The 19,872-nt window shown below is 37.4% G+C and overlaps 2 protein-coding genes across 2 annotated transcripts; one reads left to right on the forward strand and one right to left on the reverse strand.

The window, feature by feature from the left end:
* Positions 1 to 440: 440 nt before the first annotated feature.
* On the reverse strand, positions 441 to 13,239 carry rgs14b (regulator of G protein signaling 14b). The gene is made up of 15 exons (XM_044127793.1): positions 13,030 to 13,239; positions 9,184 to 9,205; positions 8,908 to 9,059; positions 8,703 to 8,795; positions 6,882 to 7,025; positions 6,617 to 6,790; positions 6,457 to 6,538; positions 6,275 to 6,369; positions 5,852 to 6,070; positions 5,534 to 5,607; positions 5,097 to 5,223; positions 3,310 to 3,391; positions 2,674 to 2,743; positions 2,208 to 2,218; positions 441 to 1,461 (listed from the first exon to the last, which is right to left on the reverse strand). The coding sequence occupies exons 1-15, from the start codon at positions 13,150 to 13,152 to the stop codon at positions 1,187 to 1,189; spliced, it is 1,743 nt and encodes a 580-aa protein (XP_043983728.1). The 5' UTR covers positions 13,153 to 13,239; the 3' UTR covers positions 441 to 1,186.
* Positions 13,183 to 18,723, forward strand: LOC122837594 (CXADR-like membrane protein). Its single transcript, XM_044128043.1, has 8 exons — positions 13,183 to 13,259; positions 15,473 to 15,517; positions 15,650 to 15,695; positions 15,809 to 15,856; positions 15,948 to 15,989; positions 16,374 to 16,625; positions 16,768 to 16,866; positions 18,533 to 18,723. The coding sequence occupies exons 3-8, from the start codon at positions 15,653 to 15,655 to the stop codon at positions 18,622 to 18,624; spliced, it is 576 nt and encodes a 191-aa protein (XP_043983978.1). The 5' UTR covers positions 13,183 to 13,259; positions 15,473 to 15,517; positions 15,650 to 15,652; the 3' UTR covers positions 18,625 to 18,723.
* The last annotated feature ends 1,149 nt before the right edge of the window (positions 18,724 to 19,872 follow it).

Below are 19,872 nucleotides of genomic sequence, written 5' to 3' on the forward strand. Positions count from 1 at the left end.
AGATGGGATGCATTTCAAAACCACGTGCTGCCACATACTATGAAATATATACACTGCTGACGTCATTCAGGGGGATGAGATCATCCATGAGTCATCTAATAGGTTTTGTAACTCACATAATGCCTAGCCGTCACGGAAACATGGCAAACCCCCATCCAGCAACAAGTCCTGGAAAATATAAAGCAGTTCATTGGCTACCAACCTATCCAAGGAACCAATCATAACTCTGCAAAGATCATCATCACTGACGTTACATGTAGGAGGAAGTTTTCCTTTATCAAGATAAACCAAAAAAAATAATAAAAAATGGATGTATAAAAAGAGTTTGCAGGTACTCAGACGGATCAGTCTTGTATTGTTGAGCATGACTCATCCAGTCACCCCACTGAGCTCTAGTCATCTTACAGTATGCTGAACGTATTAAACCAAATCACGAACCATTTCTTTCAGGCAGAAACCGACCTCAGATTTATTGAAAAATAAAATGCCTTTCATAGCAAACAAATTAACAGAGTCGGTTAAAAGTTTTGCTAGGTAACGTAACACTGAATCTGTCACCCTGTAACACTTTAGGGATCTTGAAACGCAATCGGAAGTGGCAGGGAACAAGGCATGACCAGAGCTTCACAAAGTGCCTTCACAACAAACCATGCAGAACATACATTACAAATAAACAAGTGCCCACACAAGAAAACATATTTCAAGTAACAAAAGCTCATCTTCATAAAATATTTAGAAATCATAAACACACAGACATGCAAGGCACATTTAAAAGGGCTACTCAGAACAGTCCCTGCTTCCTCTGCAGACATACACTTATGCTTTAGAGTTAACATTAAGACAGGACTGCAGGATCAAGGGTGAATTAATCTGTACATGTTTCAGGGTGCAATTTTAAGGTCAAACGTTTTATGCATTTATGGGTGCAGTATAGATCCATAGCAAACATTCTCCAATGAAGATCTGTAGTGTTTTAAAAATTACACAAATGTTTGCCAGAATGTTTTCACCCTTCAAAAACCCATTTGATCAAAGGCTGAGGCCAAAGAAAATACTGCCAAGTGTGAGCTTATTCATTAAAGAAAGTGCATCTGGACCAACAACTATCTTTTTTACAAAAATCAGATCACATTTCTGTTACATATTCAATGGGTTTTAATACTTTGTCTTTCCTCGCAATTCTGCGTCAAACTGTTGTTTCCCTCAAGTCTTTAGATTCAGATTTAGGAGCATCAGAACTTTCCTCAGATTTATTGGCTGGAGCCGGAGCATCTGCATTGTCCCCTGACTCTGTTTTGGAGCCGGTAGTGGAAGAGCTGGTTGCACTGGAGTCATCTGTATTCTGTCCCTGGTCTGAAGAAAGCTGCAGGAATGAAGGGATCTCTAGCTGTTCTTTGGTCAGAAGGCCTCGCTGGTCATCTACTCTGCAGCACTGAGCTCTGGTCAGCATGTCCAGAAATCCTGATGCAAATCAAGACAATCGTGTTATTTTTGCAAGTTATTTTTCAAATGCAAACAGTGTTGAGCAATGTGCATCAGAATCATCATTTGGTAAGATGTAAGTGATGCGAGTGGTAAAGCAATCTGCAAAAGTGTTCTGATGATAGCTTAGGCAATGGACAAACACAGCATAGTGCAAGATTTTGAATTGGGGAAAAAATTTATAAAAAAAAATATTTTGCAAATAAAATTCCAAAGTGTGCTTAATTGTATTTGCTTTCTAAAATGGCTGCTTTAATTACACCAGCAACACTTTGCCAACTTTCATGACAAGAGGAGATTTTTTTAATGCTACACATCACCTGAACACATCATCCATACAGTAAAAAGCTGGTAGAGAAATCAGCTCTACCAGCAGGAATCATTTATTCCAGAAAAACGATGGGATGTACTGCACACCACACCGTTCTCATTTCTAGTTGCACTAGACTTGGACAAAACATAGTTTGCCTTCAGCTTTAAAACACGCTCTATGTTATGTCGATAGATGTTTTTATCTGTAATGAGAAATAAGACTTCTGTAATCCACCGTACAATTTTTTTTTCAATGGATCTAATGTTGGTCTGACTTTGATTTAATAAAGACAGTAAAAATCACTAGCATAACACACTTGTCTATAAATGAGCTCCCGCGATCCAGGTGTGAAATCCTCTAACAGCATGTGGTGTAATACCCAGCTACACCAGACACTGGTGAGGTGCCCTACCGTCCATGTCGCTTAGATGTAGAAAATTTTATATCAAAGAAGAATCTTTAGAACATGCTGATATGTTACTACTATACTAAATATTATAAAAACAACTACAGCTTTGTGTGTGGTGGACAGAAGGACCTGGGTCTACTTTTAATCATCAGCGAGGAAGAAGATAGAGGATTGCTTTTTATTTATTGTTTTAAAGCTCGCTGTTAGTGAACTGCTGAACAGCATTGTGGGTCTCCAAACAACAGTCTGTGTTGTTTAGAGACAGCTTGACCCATATTTCCTGGGATGTTCAATAATTGTGAAGGAAACAAATGATTGCTCCATCAGTCAGCAGCCATGGTTCCTAAAACTAATCAGAACTTTTACCCACAACAAAGTAATAATCGGAAGTGGAGGAGAAAAAGTGGTTTATCCTTGTAATTCACAAAAAACGTGAAATGCATTAAAGCTCTGATAAAATTGTAATTACATTAATGGCAGTCTGACCTGTGCATTAGAAGAAGAACTCCCTCCTCTGGGAATAATGGTCTGCTCTTTACCTATTTTCAAAGAAAGATAAAAACTTGTAACACCACTTTGACGTAAAATCTCTTTGCTCTCCCTGAACGCGGGGAAAGACGCTGAAGCACAGATCGCGGCTCTGCTGTGATGTTGGGAAATGAGATGAGAAAACTGACAATGACACAGCGTTAAACAAACCAAATTCACTGCGACACATCAAACCCATAGAAAAGAGCAGCAGAGAAAAATCTCAGCATGTAGTCAGAATAAAGAGAAAGGGACATGTATAAAGGGATTTAGAGAAACCAGGACAGTAAATTACTCTACTATACTCAGAGAGTGAGAGGCAGAAAAAACACCAGAGAAATATAAGAAAAATAAAGAATCACAAGTTAGAGGAAAGAACATAACATGATGTGTGTTACCAATAACAAATGGAAACCAGTGATTCATTATCACTTTGAAGTAAGGTTCCTCGACTACACAGGCTTGTTTCTTTACCATTTTTCAGAAAGCTTAGTAGTGTACCCTTTAAATTATTGTAAACAGTCAATTTTGAAGCAAAATGATTGGATTTTCTGAAAGTAAAGTCCAGCATGTTTACCTTTGGCTTTTTCCAGCCGCAGCGTCTTATTGGCTAGTCCGTACACAGAGCAGTTCAGGCTCACAGGCTCGTCACTTCCAACCTGAAACAGACAGCAAAAAAGAAAGAGATCTTGTTGAACTTCCTCTGACAGTCAGCACTAGCAACCTCAACTAGTTAGTCAGTAAATTAGAATGTCAATGAAAGGTGGAGTCATTTCAGTAACTCAATTCATTAAATAGAAGATACTTAAGAAGATAATTACATTTTTAGTTAGGGTGATTAAAGATATCACTTTATTCATCCTAACTAAATGGCTGAAGATACCACTTTTAAAATTAGAATATTACACCAGACAAAAAAAAATTTATAAAAATATTTGAAAACGCAGAAATATGAACTAATAAAAATAAATTACTTATAAATTTGTTAAAATTCTAAATACATAATTTATAAAATAAACAAAAGAAAAATTATTACTATTATGAGTTAAATCTACAATTCAATTTTAACTCTAGGAATTAAAACTGAATAAAAAAATATAATTTATTTCAAGATTTATTCAGTTATTTGCTTCACTTTTTATTTACTCATTTCATTTAGTGACACTTATTTTGTAAAGCTACTTCATGTATTTCATGGACTTATTTCTTAGCTCCGTTTTTATTTCAGGCTCTTTCTATTTAACATTCTTATAGTTAAATCAGAGGCCGGACTTTGCTCAGGCTCAGGTCAGAGTAAAGCGAGTTGAGAGACAGCAAACTTCACCGTAACTGCATGAGGCTGAAAATTTCTCCTTCCATTACTGCACCGCTCACCAAAATAGAAGTGGCTTCTTTCGACAAGACAGAACGAAATATGCTGATGGACTGACTGTATAAATCTTTACTGTATGAGCTAAAATTAGATCTTGAACCTTTGGCATTATTACTTCTGTTTTGGTTTCCCATAGCACTAGAATATTATGCCAGAGTTCAATGTATAATGAATAACACTCAGTCTTTGGGAAAATGTTGGCTGCTTTGTGACTTTTTGAATGAATCAGTAATGGGGTTAAATTTGACAAAACATCTCAATAAAGGGACAGTCGTTACAAGAATGTTTCTTTGCATCTTATCAAAAAATACCCTCTTTTGAGATCTGAAGTAAGACAGGCATGAAATATGTTGAACAATTATTTGTCGCAAAAAAAAAAAAGTTTTAAAGAAATACATTATTGTAAATGTTCTTTTGACGTTTAAGTTTATTATGTATATGTAAGCTTCCAACGTCAAGCTGGACACTGCTGAAAGAGCAGACTAAACAAATGCATCTGTCAGAGCCAGGACTGCGTCATATGAGAGAAATTGCGATACTGATTCAGTATCGCACCATTTCCAGATGCGACACAGATCTGGAAATGGTGATGACAATATTTAGTACAATTAATAAAAATTTTCCAAGTTTTTTTCTTTGTCTTTTCACATATACAATGTTCCGACCTCTCCACAAGTTTTTGCATTTTCACCACTATAACTGTAGACCCAGTGGGGCCAGTAAGGGCAATTTATCACATATTCATAGTATGAAATTTTAAGTAGTACATACTACCAAACAGTGTAGTGTATTGCAAAGCACTGCTTATATTTCAGTGGCAGTTATGTTCTGACAACTGCAGAATTAGGGGAAACTAATTCTAGTAGATATCTATTTATGGATTTTTTTTATAACATTTAAAACTAATTGGTGAGACTGTTAAGCATAAGTAACCATTCCTAAATAAGACTGATTTATATATATATATTAAGGTGTCAGACATAACCACTTACCATGGTTACCGCTGTCTCTTGCGGCTTCAGATGGTGCTTTTGCATCACTGAACAGAGGGCGTCCTGCAGTGTTTTACTGGACTTCACCATGATTCCCACTGTTTTACCAGTAAAGGCATTCTCCAACCTGTGACATGTTTGCATTTTCAAAAATAACCCACACAAATCCTACTGAAAGCAATGCTGATAGATAAAATGAAAGTCAACACGTTACGACCTCTTCACATGGAGTGGAAATTTGACCTAATTTGGTCATGTGTCTGAAGAAATCCTAACTAGAAGGCAGATGATGCGTCCCAACAACATGAGGATTTCCCCCAAATATGGTGATATGCGACATGTTGTAGTGGTGGTGTAGTGGGTGTAAATGTCTGCTCATGGTGACTCAAACGGCAGACAAAAAAAGGAATAAAAAGGAAGTGACTGAGATGACTCACGCAAACGTCACCCTGAGTTCAAGAGAGACCTGTTGATCTCTCAGCACGGAGCAGTCCTGGTCCAGCGACAGGGGCTGCCAAAGAAAGAGAACAGTACATGAGACAGAAAGAAATGCCAGTGATTTTATTTGTAAACAACAGCACCAGTTTCAACAAAAGGTTTCGGAAACGAAAGGCCGAGATGAGACTGAGAGGATGTTGGAACAGGAAGAGGTTAATCGTCTCACATGTTACCAAACATGGTTAAAGATTGGCACTGCAGCGGGTAGCTTTATCTGAAACAGCAAGTGCTGCAGCACACAGAGGAGAAGCTCTCACCTTGTCCTTGCCATGAAGGTAAATCATGACATCTTTTAATGGGAAGCCCCTCTTCTCACACAGGCTGGCCAGCATGTCCTTGATGGGCTGCCCGTTACGTGTAGGGGCCAGGGAAGCACTGCCGTCGGGCAGGTAGACACAGCAGTAGCCCCCCTCCACCCCAATACGGCTCCCGATGCTAGCAGCCTGATCGCGGGAAGTGGGACCTGGCCGCCCGTTCTACACAACAGATGGAGAGCAAAAAGAGAAAATTCAGATGGATTTCCCAGCTTCAGGTCTACATTTTATTATTGTGTTCGTTCAACCACACGATAATACAAACACAAAGTAGAAGACTTTGTGTTTGTTTAACCATAATCTTACATAATTAATCATTTATATGATCTGCAACATTCCCAGAATGTTTGTCACAAATGTACTGACCTCCATCTGTCTGCAGAGGGAGACAAGCTCCACACTGCTGGTTGATTTGGTCGACATATTTGACTGCTTCAGAGGACCCGAGTCATTTGATGCATCTATAGTCAAGACAAAGAGAGAAAAACTCAACATACTGAATTTTTTTTTTTTTTTAAAGAAAAGATTTGACATATGATCACTACTACCTCCCCAGGATCCTCTTTTCTGTCGCTGTTTCTCCGAGATACTAGTACCACTTGGTAGACTATTGGAGTCAGACTTCCTGTTCTGTTTGACAGATTTAAAGAGATAAATCAAGGTTCAAAAGGAATAATGGGTTGTTGCCTTGATCTTTATGCTATTCACCTTCTTGTCACTTGATGGACTCTTGCTGGCCATGTTGTCCAATGACCCCAAGCGGACGGGTTCCGTCAAGAGCTGAGGTAGATGTTTACCTTCTACACTTGTCAAAGTGCATTGCTGATAGAGCGGAGAGCGCACAAAGCGCCGGTAGCTGTCCATCTTCATCAGTTTAAAAATCTGATACAAGAGACGCAATAGAGCTGAACTCAGAGTAAAGCAATAAATACATGTACCAGTGATTATATGGGAGTGTAAACGTTCTGCTAACCTGAGCCTGAGCTCTGTTAAACATCTCGGGAGTGGGTTGCTCCAGATCCTTCTCCTCCGTCTTGGCAGTGTCATCGATGTTCACGCTGTAGGGAGCGCTGTCAGACAGGTAAGTGTCATAGATGGAGCGAGCTGCTGCTTTCAGCTAAAAAAAACAGATAAACCACAATGAATCAATGGAGAATACACACACACCATTTCTCATTTACTGTATCCAAGCTGTTGAATATGAAAATAAATGTCTATGTAACGTGTTGTCTACTTTGTCAAATACAGTAAAACCAAAACATTTTCAGTGGTTTTACCTGGTAGAGAAACAGTAGAGATTAATAAACTGCAAAGAAAGTGTCATTTTCAAAGTTTTCACAAATAAAAATCAGAAAACAAGCATGACGTGCATTTGTAGAATGCTTCCTTTACTTTAATATCCCAAAGGATCTGCCAGTCTAACCAGCTGCCTTCAGAAGTAATTAGTAATTAGTATACAGTGCAGCTGTGCATAATGTAACATGTGTATAAACAGAGGTGTTCTGTGAAGGCCTCAGAGGTTTGTTCATGTATTATGAATGTTACGGCACACAACAGTTCAGGGAGACATTATGGAGAAGTATTAAGAATATTAATTGCAGAAACAAACCCATGATAAGGTCTGTTTGTCGTGTTTCACAAACTATATATAGGACACAGTAAACATGATGAGGAAAGTTGGAGATCAAAAGCTTAATTTTGGTCTCATCCTCTCATCAAGGGCACCATCTTACTGTGGGGATGCTTTTCCTTAGGAGTGACATAGAAACTGGAAGGGTGGATGAGGAGGTGGGCGGAGCTAAATGAAGGACTGATGGAGGTTCAACTTCCAGCAGGATATCAACCCTAAACATTTAGCTGTGTGTCTGAGTCCAGTCCTCGAGAACTACCATTTTGCAATGCATCACTTCTCCCTGAATCAAATGAATGGTGTACTACCAGGCCTCTGTGGAATTCAGCTATTTGACATTTGACTCAGGTGGGTTGGAGAAGAGATTCATCAAAAAATTGCAGAGTTGTAGCTCTGGAGGACTGTATTTGTGCATTCCTGGCCTAAATGATGTAGCAAATTTCTAAAAAAAGATGTTTACCGTCCATCTTTGCTATATTTGACAAATCATGACCATTGTTTTGTGAGAAGAATTGAGGATTAGATTCCTCTGTGGATGTGAAAAGTTGGTAAAAACATACTTTAAAAGGGCATGTGGTAAGTAAAGTGAAATGTGATCATGTAAACTATTTACATGATCACAGAAGGACTGAATACAACAACCACACACTTCTGATTTTTTGGTATATATTCTTTTAACCTAATCATTTTTTTTCCCCAAGGCAGTAATTATAGATTACTTTAAAACAGTCAATCACACAAACACTGAATAAAAATGAAAAGTTTGTGGTTATCAACTGATAAGGTTGGAAAAAATACTTAAGGGTTATAACTACTTTTGCAATGCACTGCCACAGCCGAAGGCCATTTCCTGTGTGAATTTTAAAATTAACCACCCTTCTATAAATAAGATGTGCTTTACTAAGAGACTTAAGCTTCCACAAAAGCAAAAACTTGCAATTTTGCTTACCAATTCAATAAATGCATTTCTCCTTGTGAGTTGGTTTTATCTGATTAATCCCTCTTAAACCTGAACTATGTGATTTTCTTTATTATAGTAGAGGCTCTGCTTTAACCAAACCGTTTTATTAAAGTGAAAGTAAAAGACAGATATTAGAAAACAGAGCAGTACACGCCAAAAGAAATTAGTAAAATAAATATAGGAGCTAAAGAGTGGCACCATACTTGATCCAAAGATGTGGCTGGAATCTTCCTGAACTTTTGACAATCTTGCCAGAATAAAATGTTCTCTGCACTCACTTCGGACTTCAAAAAGGCCTGTAGAGAAGCGAGCAAGAAACATGAACAAACATGCCTACCTTAGCAGGAATGCCTTCAACAAAACACCAGTGAATAGCCAAAGCGTTATTATCCAAACAGTCTGTCTCACCGTAAAGTAACAGACTCCATGGGGGTCTTCCAACAGCTTCTCAAAAGAGACGGCCCAGCTCAGGACACTGTTGGCGGAGTTGACGTCCCCTCCTGGGGTCCCTGGAAGGCTGGAGCTGCTGCCTCCGCAGCCCCGCGCAGTCATGTTCAGCTCTAAAAACACAATCACACCTACTTTATGAGAGCTAAACAGAAAGCTGGAGCTTGACGCTTAATCAGATCTTTTCATGCTCAAACATGTAGAGATATGTAAAAGGTTGGTCATGTGCATCCTTACCTCCATCTGACACTGCCTGACTCTGTGAACAAATAGAGAAGTAAGTCAGGAGACGTTATAAAGCAAACAAAATGTAGGACAGAATATGTTACTGTCTTAGACATCAACATCAACCAGTGTTAGACTTACGATCTGTTCAAAAACAATTTCTGAAACAAGCCTTTAAAAAATGTGGCTCCAATTACGGTACTATTATACTTATTTTCTTGCTTAGACAAAAATTAGCATTTCTGCAACACCTATAAAGTGATTTCAACTACATACAATAGACACATTTACAAAAGGAAATGTGAACAACAGCTGCATGGTTTTTCTGCATGTTCTGTCAGTGTAGCGCAATCAGCCAGGACAGTTTTCACAGGAAGTGGTTGCAACACTGATGACAACAGCTCTCATTCAGCTTTCAGAGCACACAAAAAATTCATATCTTGCAAAAGTTCTCCCACAGTAGCTGACAGACAAGAGTTTTGTGAAACTCTAGAATCAAGAAAACAAAGATTTGGCTAAGAAGTTACTTTTCAATTTTAAAGAAATAGTATTTCTATAAAAAAAAAAAAAAGAGAGATGAGGTGGATTTGTGAGGCATTTGTGTTCTCCCGTCTGGGTTTCCTAATGTGGGGTCTCTGCTTCCTCCCACAATCTACACATGTACAGGCTGGTAAATTAAAATTACTCAGAGGTGTGAATGTAGCCATGTCTACTCGTCTGTACAGGATACCACTCTAACAAAATTTAAAAAAAACAAACAAACTTCCCCACCGACTATAAAGGTTGATGTTCTAATTTATAAATACACTGATATAATTACCACATATTACATCTCACTCTCAGTTCCCCATCATCGTTTGCTAGTAGTCCAAGCTAAAAATCTCAAACTGTACATTCTCAAGAAAAAAAATATTCCGTTTGTAGTTTTTTAACATTTGCTTTAGTTTATCATATCACTTTAATTTTTAGTCTCCCGAGCAGCCACTTTTGTAAAAACACCTTGGTAGTTACAAACTAGATTTTAGACATTTAAAAGTGCCTTAATTCTTCAAGAAAACAATTCACCATGACATCTCAGATGAGATGTCATGGTGGTGAATAGATTTCAAATTACTCCTCTGAGAATTTGCTTAATCTTGAAATCATAGCATCATGCAAATGCTGGAGAGTCCACACCAATTTGCGATATTTTTTGTGTCATTTTGCATTTCATGGAAGTAGACATCATAAGATACCTACACTGTGGTAATGAAGGGATGTACCTCCCCAGCAAAGCGATCCTAATGCTGTGCTATTAGCATTAGTGACACTCGTCCTAAAACATTCAAAACTCTGAGCCCATCATCTGAATGTTGCAACCAAAACAGACCCTTGCTGAACCAGGTTTTTCAATATATTATTATTTAGTTTTGATGAGCTTGTTGTGTATGTTGCAGCCTGAGTTTTCTGTCCTTAGCTGCCAGGAGTGTCTGCTGCTGTACATCCTCTGTTCCAAGGTTTGATTCGTTGTATGTTCAGACCTGGACTTCGATATACGTTGATTGTACCGAATGGTAATGTGAGCTACAACTCCCAATATTCTTGTCATCCAAAAACTAATTACATAGTAGACATTTTCTTCTTTTTCCTGACCAGTGTGTGTGTGTGAAAAATTCCCATAGATCAGCAGTTTGTAAAATTCTAGAAATTCATTGTCACCTAAATTCATCTATTAACCAACAGGCTCCTCCTTGTGGGATTGCGAGATGTGCTGGTCCCTATCTCCAGCAGTCAAAGGGCGAGAAGCGAGGCACACCATAGAAAGGCCACCATTGAAGGGCAACACAGAGTCAAACAACCATGCACACACACACATTCACATCTAAGGAAAATTCAGAGAGACCACAGTCATGCTTTTGGACTGCGGGAGCAAGAAGGAGTACCCAGAGAGATGCAGAAAGAACTGTTGTAAATGTTTCATTCACACAGTGGTCACATAAAATGACCACAGTGTATTTTTTCCTTAAAAAGACATTTTAAACATTAGTGTTACTGTAATTTAGCAGCCTTAGTTCATGATGAATGAAGCTGGTTGAACACGGTGGTGTTTAATTTGAATCATTATCAGTCATTGTCCTGATAGTAAAAGATTAACCGAGGTGTGGGAGGATTTCCTTAAATTACAGCATTGTGTATTTTGTCTGCATCCTCGGTTGTTTTTATTTCAATAAAACAAAAAGCAGCTTTTTATATTAGTCTAAATTAAGTCTCTTGTCAATAAATAAAAGGCTAGAAAAAGCAGAAGGATTGAAACCAGTTTCAAGCCAATGAATTTAACAGGACATATTGCATGCAAGATGTGATCTAAATCACTTTTTGTGTCAAAGATCAAATTACCAATAGAACTGATCACAATGTGTCTGAGCTATTAAACTGCTTTTAAGAGCATTTTTCAAGAGTAACATGCTGACTTTTGCTCCTCATTGACTTCCCCATTTAAATTGTTGTCCTTTTTAGTCCGTTTGATCTGAAAAGCCATCAGTCATGTCAGAAGGAAGTCAAAAAGAAAAGTCAAACAAACGTAAATAAATTCAATCAAATAAAGTGACATTATCTGGCTCGCACACATCGTGTTTTCTGTACTTAAGCAGAAACAGAAATGTAAACATAGAAGGTGGTTGCCAAATTCTTACATTTAATGCAAAGCAGTAATTTGTGCTAAGCATCCAAGACATTCGAGAGCATCTACAAAAATACATTTATTTAAGAGCTGAGCCATTTCAGGAAATGGAGAGTGAATTCAAGCCAACTCGGCCTACACAGGACAGATTGGACCACATGCATGACTCGCTTTATGCTTCTGGCTCATAAACACCGGCCTGTCTTCAGCGGCAACCAACTGTAGCCACACAGCCTGATTGGTGCTGGCTTTGCAGGGAAGGGAAGTCAGGCAACACAAGCCACCATGGGACAACTGTTCATCAACCCGCTAAATGTCGACTGACTCTTGTATCAGAAAGTACTAAAATGAAGGCTAGCACTTAAACCGATAAAACCTTCAAATTAATCGGTGCAAAACACAAAAAGAACGAGGCACAGATAAAATCTACAGAAACCTGTTCAAACCTTAAAAGAGTTGTACGCGCTTACCATGTGGGCAAGAGGAATCCCTAAAGAATTGCAGTTCTTCGCCATTACAGCCTGGATAGCAGATTAAAAAAACACCAAAAACCTCTGTCCTCTCCGTCAAAGGGATACAGCGAAGTGCTCCACCCAAACTTGATGAGCACTCTTCATAACAATCACTCAGACATCACTTGGGTCTTCCTGTCACTTCCTGCCTGGAAGGGAAGTCTCGCCATAGCAACAAGCCACAGAAGAGGAAGTATGGTTACTATGATCAAACTGTTCTCAACCTACATCTTGAGAAACTCTGTGACGTGGCCTCATAAGCAGACTCACTATGCTTTTGGTGCAGTTCAGCTGCTGTGCACTTTGAGATGCATGCAGCTAATTTTTGGTTTTGACGTATGTCACAGTTATAGTTCCCCACAAGGCTGTTGTGTGTTTTGAGGAACTATTTCACTTCGAAAAGTCTGCATATCAATGTAAATACAAACAACTGTACACAAGCAAACGATCCCAGTTAAAATTAAAATATGTAGTTTATATTATCCAGGTATATTTTTATCCAAATATCAAATTTGTTTTAGAATAAGAGACCCTAGAACATTTTTATGACAAGTTTCATTTAAGTGGTCAAATTTCACCTGCTTTCTGGGTTCTTCTAATAAAGCTAAACTCACATAAGGAAAGTTGTGAGTACAAATAATGCTGAGGCAATTTGTATTTATATGGGGACACCTGTAATTAACTCACCTTTCTCCCCTCTCTGTTACAACAAACTAAAACACGCAATTTCTTGTACGTCCTGTGTTGCTTCAGAGAAACGCTTTTTGCCAGGCGGGAAAATTTGTGAAAAAGTCCACTGAGAGCCACCATTTTTAGTGAGAGGAAGAGGAAAATGTTTAACGAAACAACAAAAATGACAACATCCAGCACCTCCTCGGGACAACACCTATTCTCAAGTGCGCAACAAAACTACGCAGGTGACACTGACTAGTATTAATTAATGGCAGCCAATTTAGTCATTTAGTCAGTTTATTTATTTTTCTTTCCACAACACTGGAGTCTATGCTGTAAATATGTGGTACTATAAGATAAACTTATTTTCAATTATGCTTAATATTTCAGCAGTATCTGTTCTTAAAACTGAAACCTGGAAAATTAATGCCTGCACACGCTGAGCTGCGATCCCATTACCCCTGGAATCAGAACTCGGAGTTGGGTTTAGCGTCACACCACCGGTGGCAGCCTAACAGAGACGGAGAAGTAGGAATTTCAACATGGCGACGCCCATGTTGAAATTGTGGAATCTCATGGAACGTAATTTTGAGATTTAATTTCCATGAAGAAACACCACTTTTAATTTATTCTGTTTAGACTTGTAGGTGGTGCAAGTAATTTTGATTTTAGACAAACAAGACATGTGTGTCTTGTGAAATAAATACCTTTAACTGGGGTTAGTTAGTCAGAGTTGCTCTCGCTTTCCCAGTGGGAAATTCCAGTTCGGAGGACATTACAATTAATTTTTCCAACTGGAACTCAGCAATAGGAGTGGGCCTCTGTGTTACCAAATATAAACAAAACGTTGTCTAAATAATTAAAATTATGCATTTTATTTATTGTTTTTAAGGCAAAAGACAGAAATGTCTTCAAACTAAAAAGATTGGCTATAGAGAACTTTTGGACTGATACAGGCAAAAAGCTCAATGTAATGAAGCAGATAATGCCCCAAAGAATAAAATGAACACAAACTGTTGGGTTTGTTTTACATCTGTGACTCATTTGGGATCATGCAAATCTGCCAAAACAACTAAGAAAAGAACAGGAATGAAACTTCAAAATATAAATGGACACAGCACAATTACCTTCAAAGATTCTCAGTGACACAAAATGAAATGCTTACACAATAAACCCAAAAACAACATGCATAGTAAGAAAGGTCCTGGCAGCTAACCTTTTCCCTATGCACTGTGTCAGAACTAACTCCCAAATGGGGCACTTAGATCACTGTAATGAGTGAAATGAGCAGGATTAAAGGTCCCTCACAAGCAGCTGAAATGATTGTAATTAACAGAAAGCTATTTCAAAGCTTCTTGAGGCCTGTGCTGTCTCGATTTACTTCGTAAAGACTGACAGCAGCTCTTGATGTAGTTATTCCTTAACGCCGCTCATTATTTCAGCACTTTATTGTTCCCTGTTGCAGCATGGAAGATGATCATGAAATCTGACAGAGAAGTTTCTTTTTAATCAGCTTCGATGTAGAAAGAAGTAAAGCATCACACTTTCGTAAAACCATGTTCCCTCTTTTCTGTGCTTCCTTATATTGTGGGCTTTTTGCTGGTGAAACGACATGGATCGTGTTGGTGTCTTGACACGAGTTGTCACTTGAGTAGATTTTTGCTTTCATTTTAAAATGTCAGAGCACATAAACTAAAGAGGAAATGGCAACAGAGTGCAGGATGTATTCGACATGATTTTCATCAGATGGACCAAAGTGTGGAGATGTGGCTCACATGCAAATTGCAACACACAAATAAATGTCTGTTAGTTTCTGTGTGGTCACCTTCTCTGTGTTGTTTCTTTAAAACAATCTGGTGCTTAAATTGCATGTCAGTGAATTTTTGCTTCATTTCCACTCTTTTGAAGCTGTCTCTGTCTCTATTGTGCATACTTAAAAGAGCTCCAGAATCCTGTCCACTCAAAGAAGTAACAAGGAAACAAAAGATAATCTACAGCACTCTCTAGTGGCCACTCTATGAATAGATGTCTCACTATGAAGACCAAGTATGTCTTTGTTGAATGTGTACTTAAAATTAAGTTATCTTTTGTATTTCTAAGTAGGAGTATCCTTGATGTGAGTCTTTTTGTATGCTATGTGCTCAAGGGAACAGGCCTTTGCATAGAAAACCTTTTTTTCTGATAACAGGCTGTGCGTAAGTAATGCTTTGTGAGTGCATGTCTCACTTGACCTCACATTTGTCAAATTTTTTTTTTGTAAAAAAGAATACCGGATGAAACGTGAAATATTTGAACATATTTGCATTAATCAGCACCCATACTGCGATGGCTGGCTATCAGCTCCACCTTCGAAACAGATAAACAGTGGCAGTGTTTGTGATGGCAAGTTCCAGGAATGAAATAATTTGCATCCCTATCTGTGCTTATAATAAGTTCTTCCAAGCTTTTTCTATTGCAGAGACCTTTAGGCTAAGCAAAGCAGAGCAGGTCGCGAAAAAACCAGGTAAAATCAAGACATTTAAGCCTTATAATAATGTAATCTTGGGCAATATTTAATTATTTATGTCAATGTATCATAACATTTGCTAGATGTTCTTTGCACTTAAGTCTTAAATTGTTCACTTTTGGTTGACAGAGAATGATCAGAACAGGGAGAGAGCTTTTGCTTGGACTTCTTCTGGGTAAAAACTTATGATATTTGGTTATTCACTATTTTGGCAGTCTGGGTACCATGTATTTCTATTTGATTCTGTTTAATCTCCTCTGTATTCTATTTATTTTTTATTTTTTGTAGTTTGTGTCCTCTCTTCTTCTGTTGCTGAGGGATGTAATATCACAAAAGGTAAAAATAAAAGTTAATTATGGCCAGAATTTCATTAAAATATGACAGAAGTGTTCTAAATAAGTGTTTTTGATTTATTATTTCTCTGTAGATTGCTGTGAGAGGAAACTTAACGTCACTGAGTGTTCTAATGGTATATACACTCTTTCTTACTTGTTTATTTTAAGATAAGAGCTGGGAATTTTACATATGATTGGAAATGCTGTAGTCTTAATGTCAAGTTTAGTAAAGTCAGAGGTCAGCACAAACGTGGTAAACACAGGAGACTCAAAATATTAACTAAAAATGTGTAACTGTTGATATTCCTTATAAATATTGACCGCATAGACAAGGAATGAGCTGAATACGTTGGAATAGTAACTTTTTAGATCTTACTATAAACTGCTAATCAGAAGTAATATCATTAACATCCAGAAGTAAGTCAAACAGCATACCTATCTCTTACAGATCACTGGAAGTTATAAACTTTTCAGATCCTCCAAGACTATCACTGCTAAACTCTTTTTCTCCCCAACAGCCTTCTCTGCAAAGGTCAATAGTTCTGCAGCCACCATAAAGGAGGGTGATGACGTAACTCTAGAATGCTCCCACAACATCCCTGCTCTGAACCTGACCTATCAATGGTTCAAGGACAACAAAAATATTGATGGCAATAACAAAACAATTATTTTGAAACGTGTCCTTTCAAGCAGCAATGGCAAATATAAATGCGGTGTGATGACCTCATGTGGCAACTGTGAATCTGATGCATTTGATGTCAATGTACAGAGTAAGTAAATGTCACAATTCTACAATGACTCTCAATTTATTTATTTATTTTTTTTTTTTTAAGGAAAACAAAGTTAAAGGTTTTAACTTTTGATATTTTTCTTGTTTTTGTTCCCTGTTACTCTCCATGGGCTGTCATTCAGACGACTCAATGGTTATCTTAATTGTCTGTGGAGTTTCAGCTTTGGCCCTTGTCCTAGTAATGGGGGTGGGTATGAAGATTAAACTTAAAATGGACAAAGGTAAGAGCTTTATTTGGATTGTTTAAGTATTTAATTCTCTTTTCTTTTCTTTTTAAACGTTAAACTGACTGAAGGAGCTGTAGTCTTATTTATAGAAACATGGCTGTAGTCAGCAGTTGCTTAGCATAACTGCGCAAAGGCTAAAACATGGGTAAACACCTACCCCCCCTCTATGCAAACATAGTAAAATTCCCAGAGGCTTGCTAACAAAGATGTTTTAATACATTTCCCATGAATGGTGTGTCTTGGATTTACAGAGCCGTGTGGATTCAGCCATGCAAATCTGAAAACAACCCGTACACTCTGAAATTATTTAGAACTTTATCTAAAATAAATTCTTTGTGCTGGCCAGCAGAGACTAAATTAGGTGGACTTTGAATACTGCACAAAAATGTATGCAAATTTAGATGTTAACCAATTAGCAACATCAGTGGTAAAATAATGGATAATGATTTTAAAAACAGACATGAATAATGTTACTGATGATGCTATTGTTGCTACACAGACCTTTTAAACTGATCTACAACATCTTCCTCTTTTTTTTCTTTTTTTTTTTTTACAATTCATTCTGGTTCATAACAGGATTTCAAATATAGTTTTAGAATAGAAATCCACAACTGAGAGATGTTCAGACTCTGACCACTAGATGGCAAGAGTTTCTATTATGATCCAGTGTTGACCCGGTTCATCGTTAGCAAGAACTACAGTAGTTCTTAACGTTGGCTAAAATACACACATCGTAAAAAACACCTAGATTTTTGGACCTGAGCTCCTACACAAACTAGTTATTGTTCATTTGTCATATTCTATCTGATGCGTTGAAAAAATATAGGCAGATTATGACATCATTAAGAAATAAGCATATGGGTTATTCCACTGTCTCACACCTATTTTATTACGTCTTATTTTATTTGCTCACCTCAGTATTGCTTTATAATTGCTGCATTTCCAATATGGCTGACACCACGCACAAAAATAGAGCTATACCCACGTTCCACCAATTTAAAATAATACTGCTTGTTTTGCTTGTTTACCTTGGCTTTGTTTACCTTGGCTTTGGGAAGCCAAGGTAAACAAGCAAAGTTGATGTTTTTTTTCATGACCAAAGATTTTCTTTTTATGCTTCAGATTATTTATTTTACTGTTAATGTTGCTTTTTTTTATTACATTGTGTGATTGCATTTAAATCAAATACCTGCTAGCCATACCTCAGACTCCTTAAAACATTCCCTGTAAACACTATTTCTCAATGCACAGTGTTTCATCTGTGTTGTTTTTCATCATTATCAGTTGGTGAGCAAACATGTTTTTTATCAAAAGCAGCGTGAGAAGATTTATGACATTTTGGAGTTAACACTCATTTCTCTTTTCGCCTAGAGCTTAATTGCAAGATAAGGGTTTCAATCAGATTAGCACATGTTTTAAACATTAAACTGGAACAAGACCAAACAAACCAGATATGATGTGACAGTCTGATGCTTTTAAATGTCTGGTTGATTAATTCCTTTAGTTTTGGTCTCACTTAGCTTTGCTGTTTCCTGCACTTGTGAGCATTTGTATTTATTTAGAAGAGATGGCTATAATAATGATGCTTGGAGATCTAAAGCTACATATCATGAACTTACTCAGTGCTTATTAATCAGTGTTACCCTATGCCTATTGGCAGCTCAACACCAGGAGAGGATGAAGCAAAGGGCAGAGCAGAGGGCACAAGATGCACAGAATGCTGGTCCAACGTCAATTCCCCGAGGATACTGAAGAAAATGGCCTATTGCGCATAACTGTGATGGATTCTAAGCTTCCTGTCCTAATGTATTTCTACTATTTCCTTTTGTAAATAAAAAGTCTCCAGTTTCAGTCTGTGTCACTGTTGTCAGATAAGAAATTAAAAGTTGATCAGTTTTGGTATTTTTTTGTTTTGTTTCTCAGATTCTATATTTACTGTCAACATTCCCACTAGATGTTTGCAAAAACCCCAGTAGTGAACTAAAAATTGGTTTACGATGTTAATTGTTATGTATTTCTTATATTGTGTGTAAACTGTTAGACAGTTGTTTTAAGCATATGCACTGACTGATGGCACTTTTTAAATTTCATTGTTCTTGTGACAGTGACAATAAAGATTTATCTTATCTTAATGTACATTAAAATAGCATGTTGTTCAAATATTGAATGCAAGAGGTGCAAATATAAACAAAAAGCAAAAACTCTAACTGAAATCTGTCAAAAATTATTTTGATTTGTGTAACGTAATGTCAACTGGGTTAGTCCAAAAAATGGTGTCTCATTATCATGGTATGCCCCACAAGGAACCATGTCACTGATAGTAATAACAGGCTCTCAACACCCTCACAATATTAAGAGTTGCAAAACATTCTGATGTCTTTTGTTAGACACACTTCTGAACTTCTGATTGTTTCAGTCAGTACTGTCGTGGTCATAATCTAGATGTGGGAATATCTTTTCACCATAACCTGGCCCCAACCAGTTGATCTTGCAACGTTTCTCTTCAGACAAGAGAATCAAAATAATGTTTTCAAAGTTGTTGAGTTTTTTTCCTCAAAGCATACAATTAGTTCACTCAACCACAATGTCGTGGATGTGGAATAATTGTGCAAAAAAATCCACTGATTAAGAAAATGTATCCTGTTTAAATCTTGTTTAAAGTTAACAGTCGAAGATTTGGACAAACCAGTAAACTACAGAAAAAGTAGCACATCAAAACTGTCAAACCATCAGTGATGTTTGGAGGTGGAAGCATCATGTTCTGGGGTTATTTTTCAGTAAATGGTACTGTCAGACTTCTAATAGAAGGGAGAAACGCAATTAAACATTTATGACAAAAATTTGTTGCCATATACAAAGTGATGAAGACAATAATCCCAAATACTCTGCAAAGGAAACAGCCAGTTAGCATCAGAGAAAGAAAATAAAGCTGCCAGATTGATTGAGTCAGTCGACCAACTTGAATCTTCTTGAAAGTCTGTGGATAAAGGCAAAAATCGG

Source organism: Gambusia affinis, linkage group LG09, assembly GCF_019740435.1.
Source record: "Gambusia affinis linkage group LG09, SWU_Gaff_1.0, whole genome shotgun sequence".
In the NCBI taxonomy this organism is placed as follows: Eukaryota; Metazoa; Chordata; class Actinopteri; order Cyprinodontiformes; family Poeciliidae; genus Gambusia; species Gambusia affinis.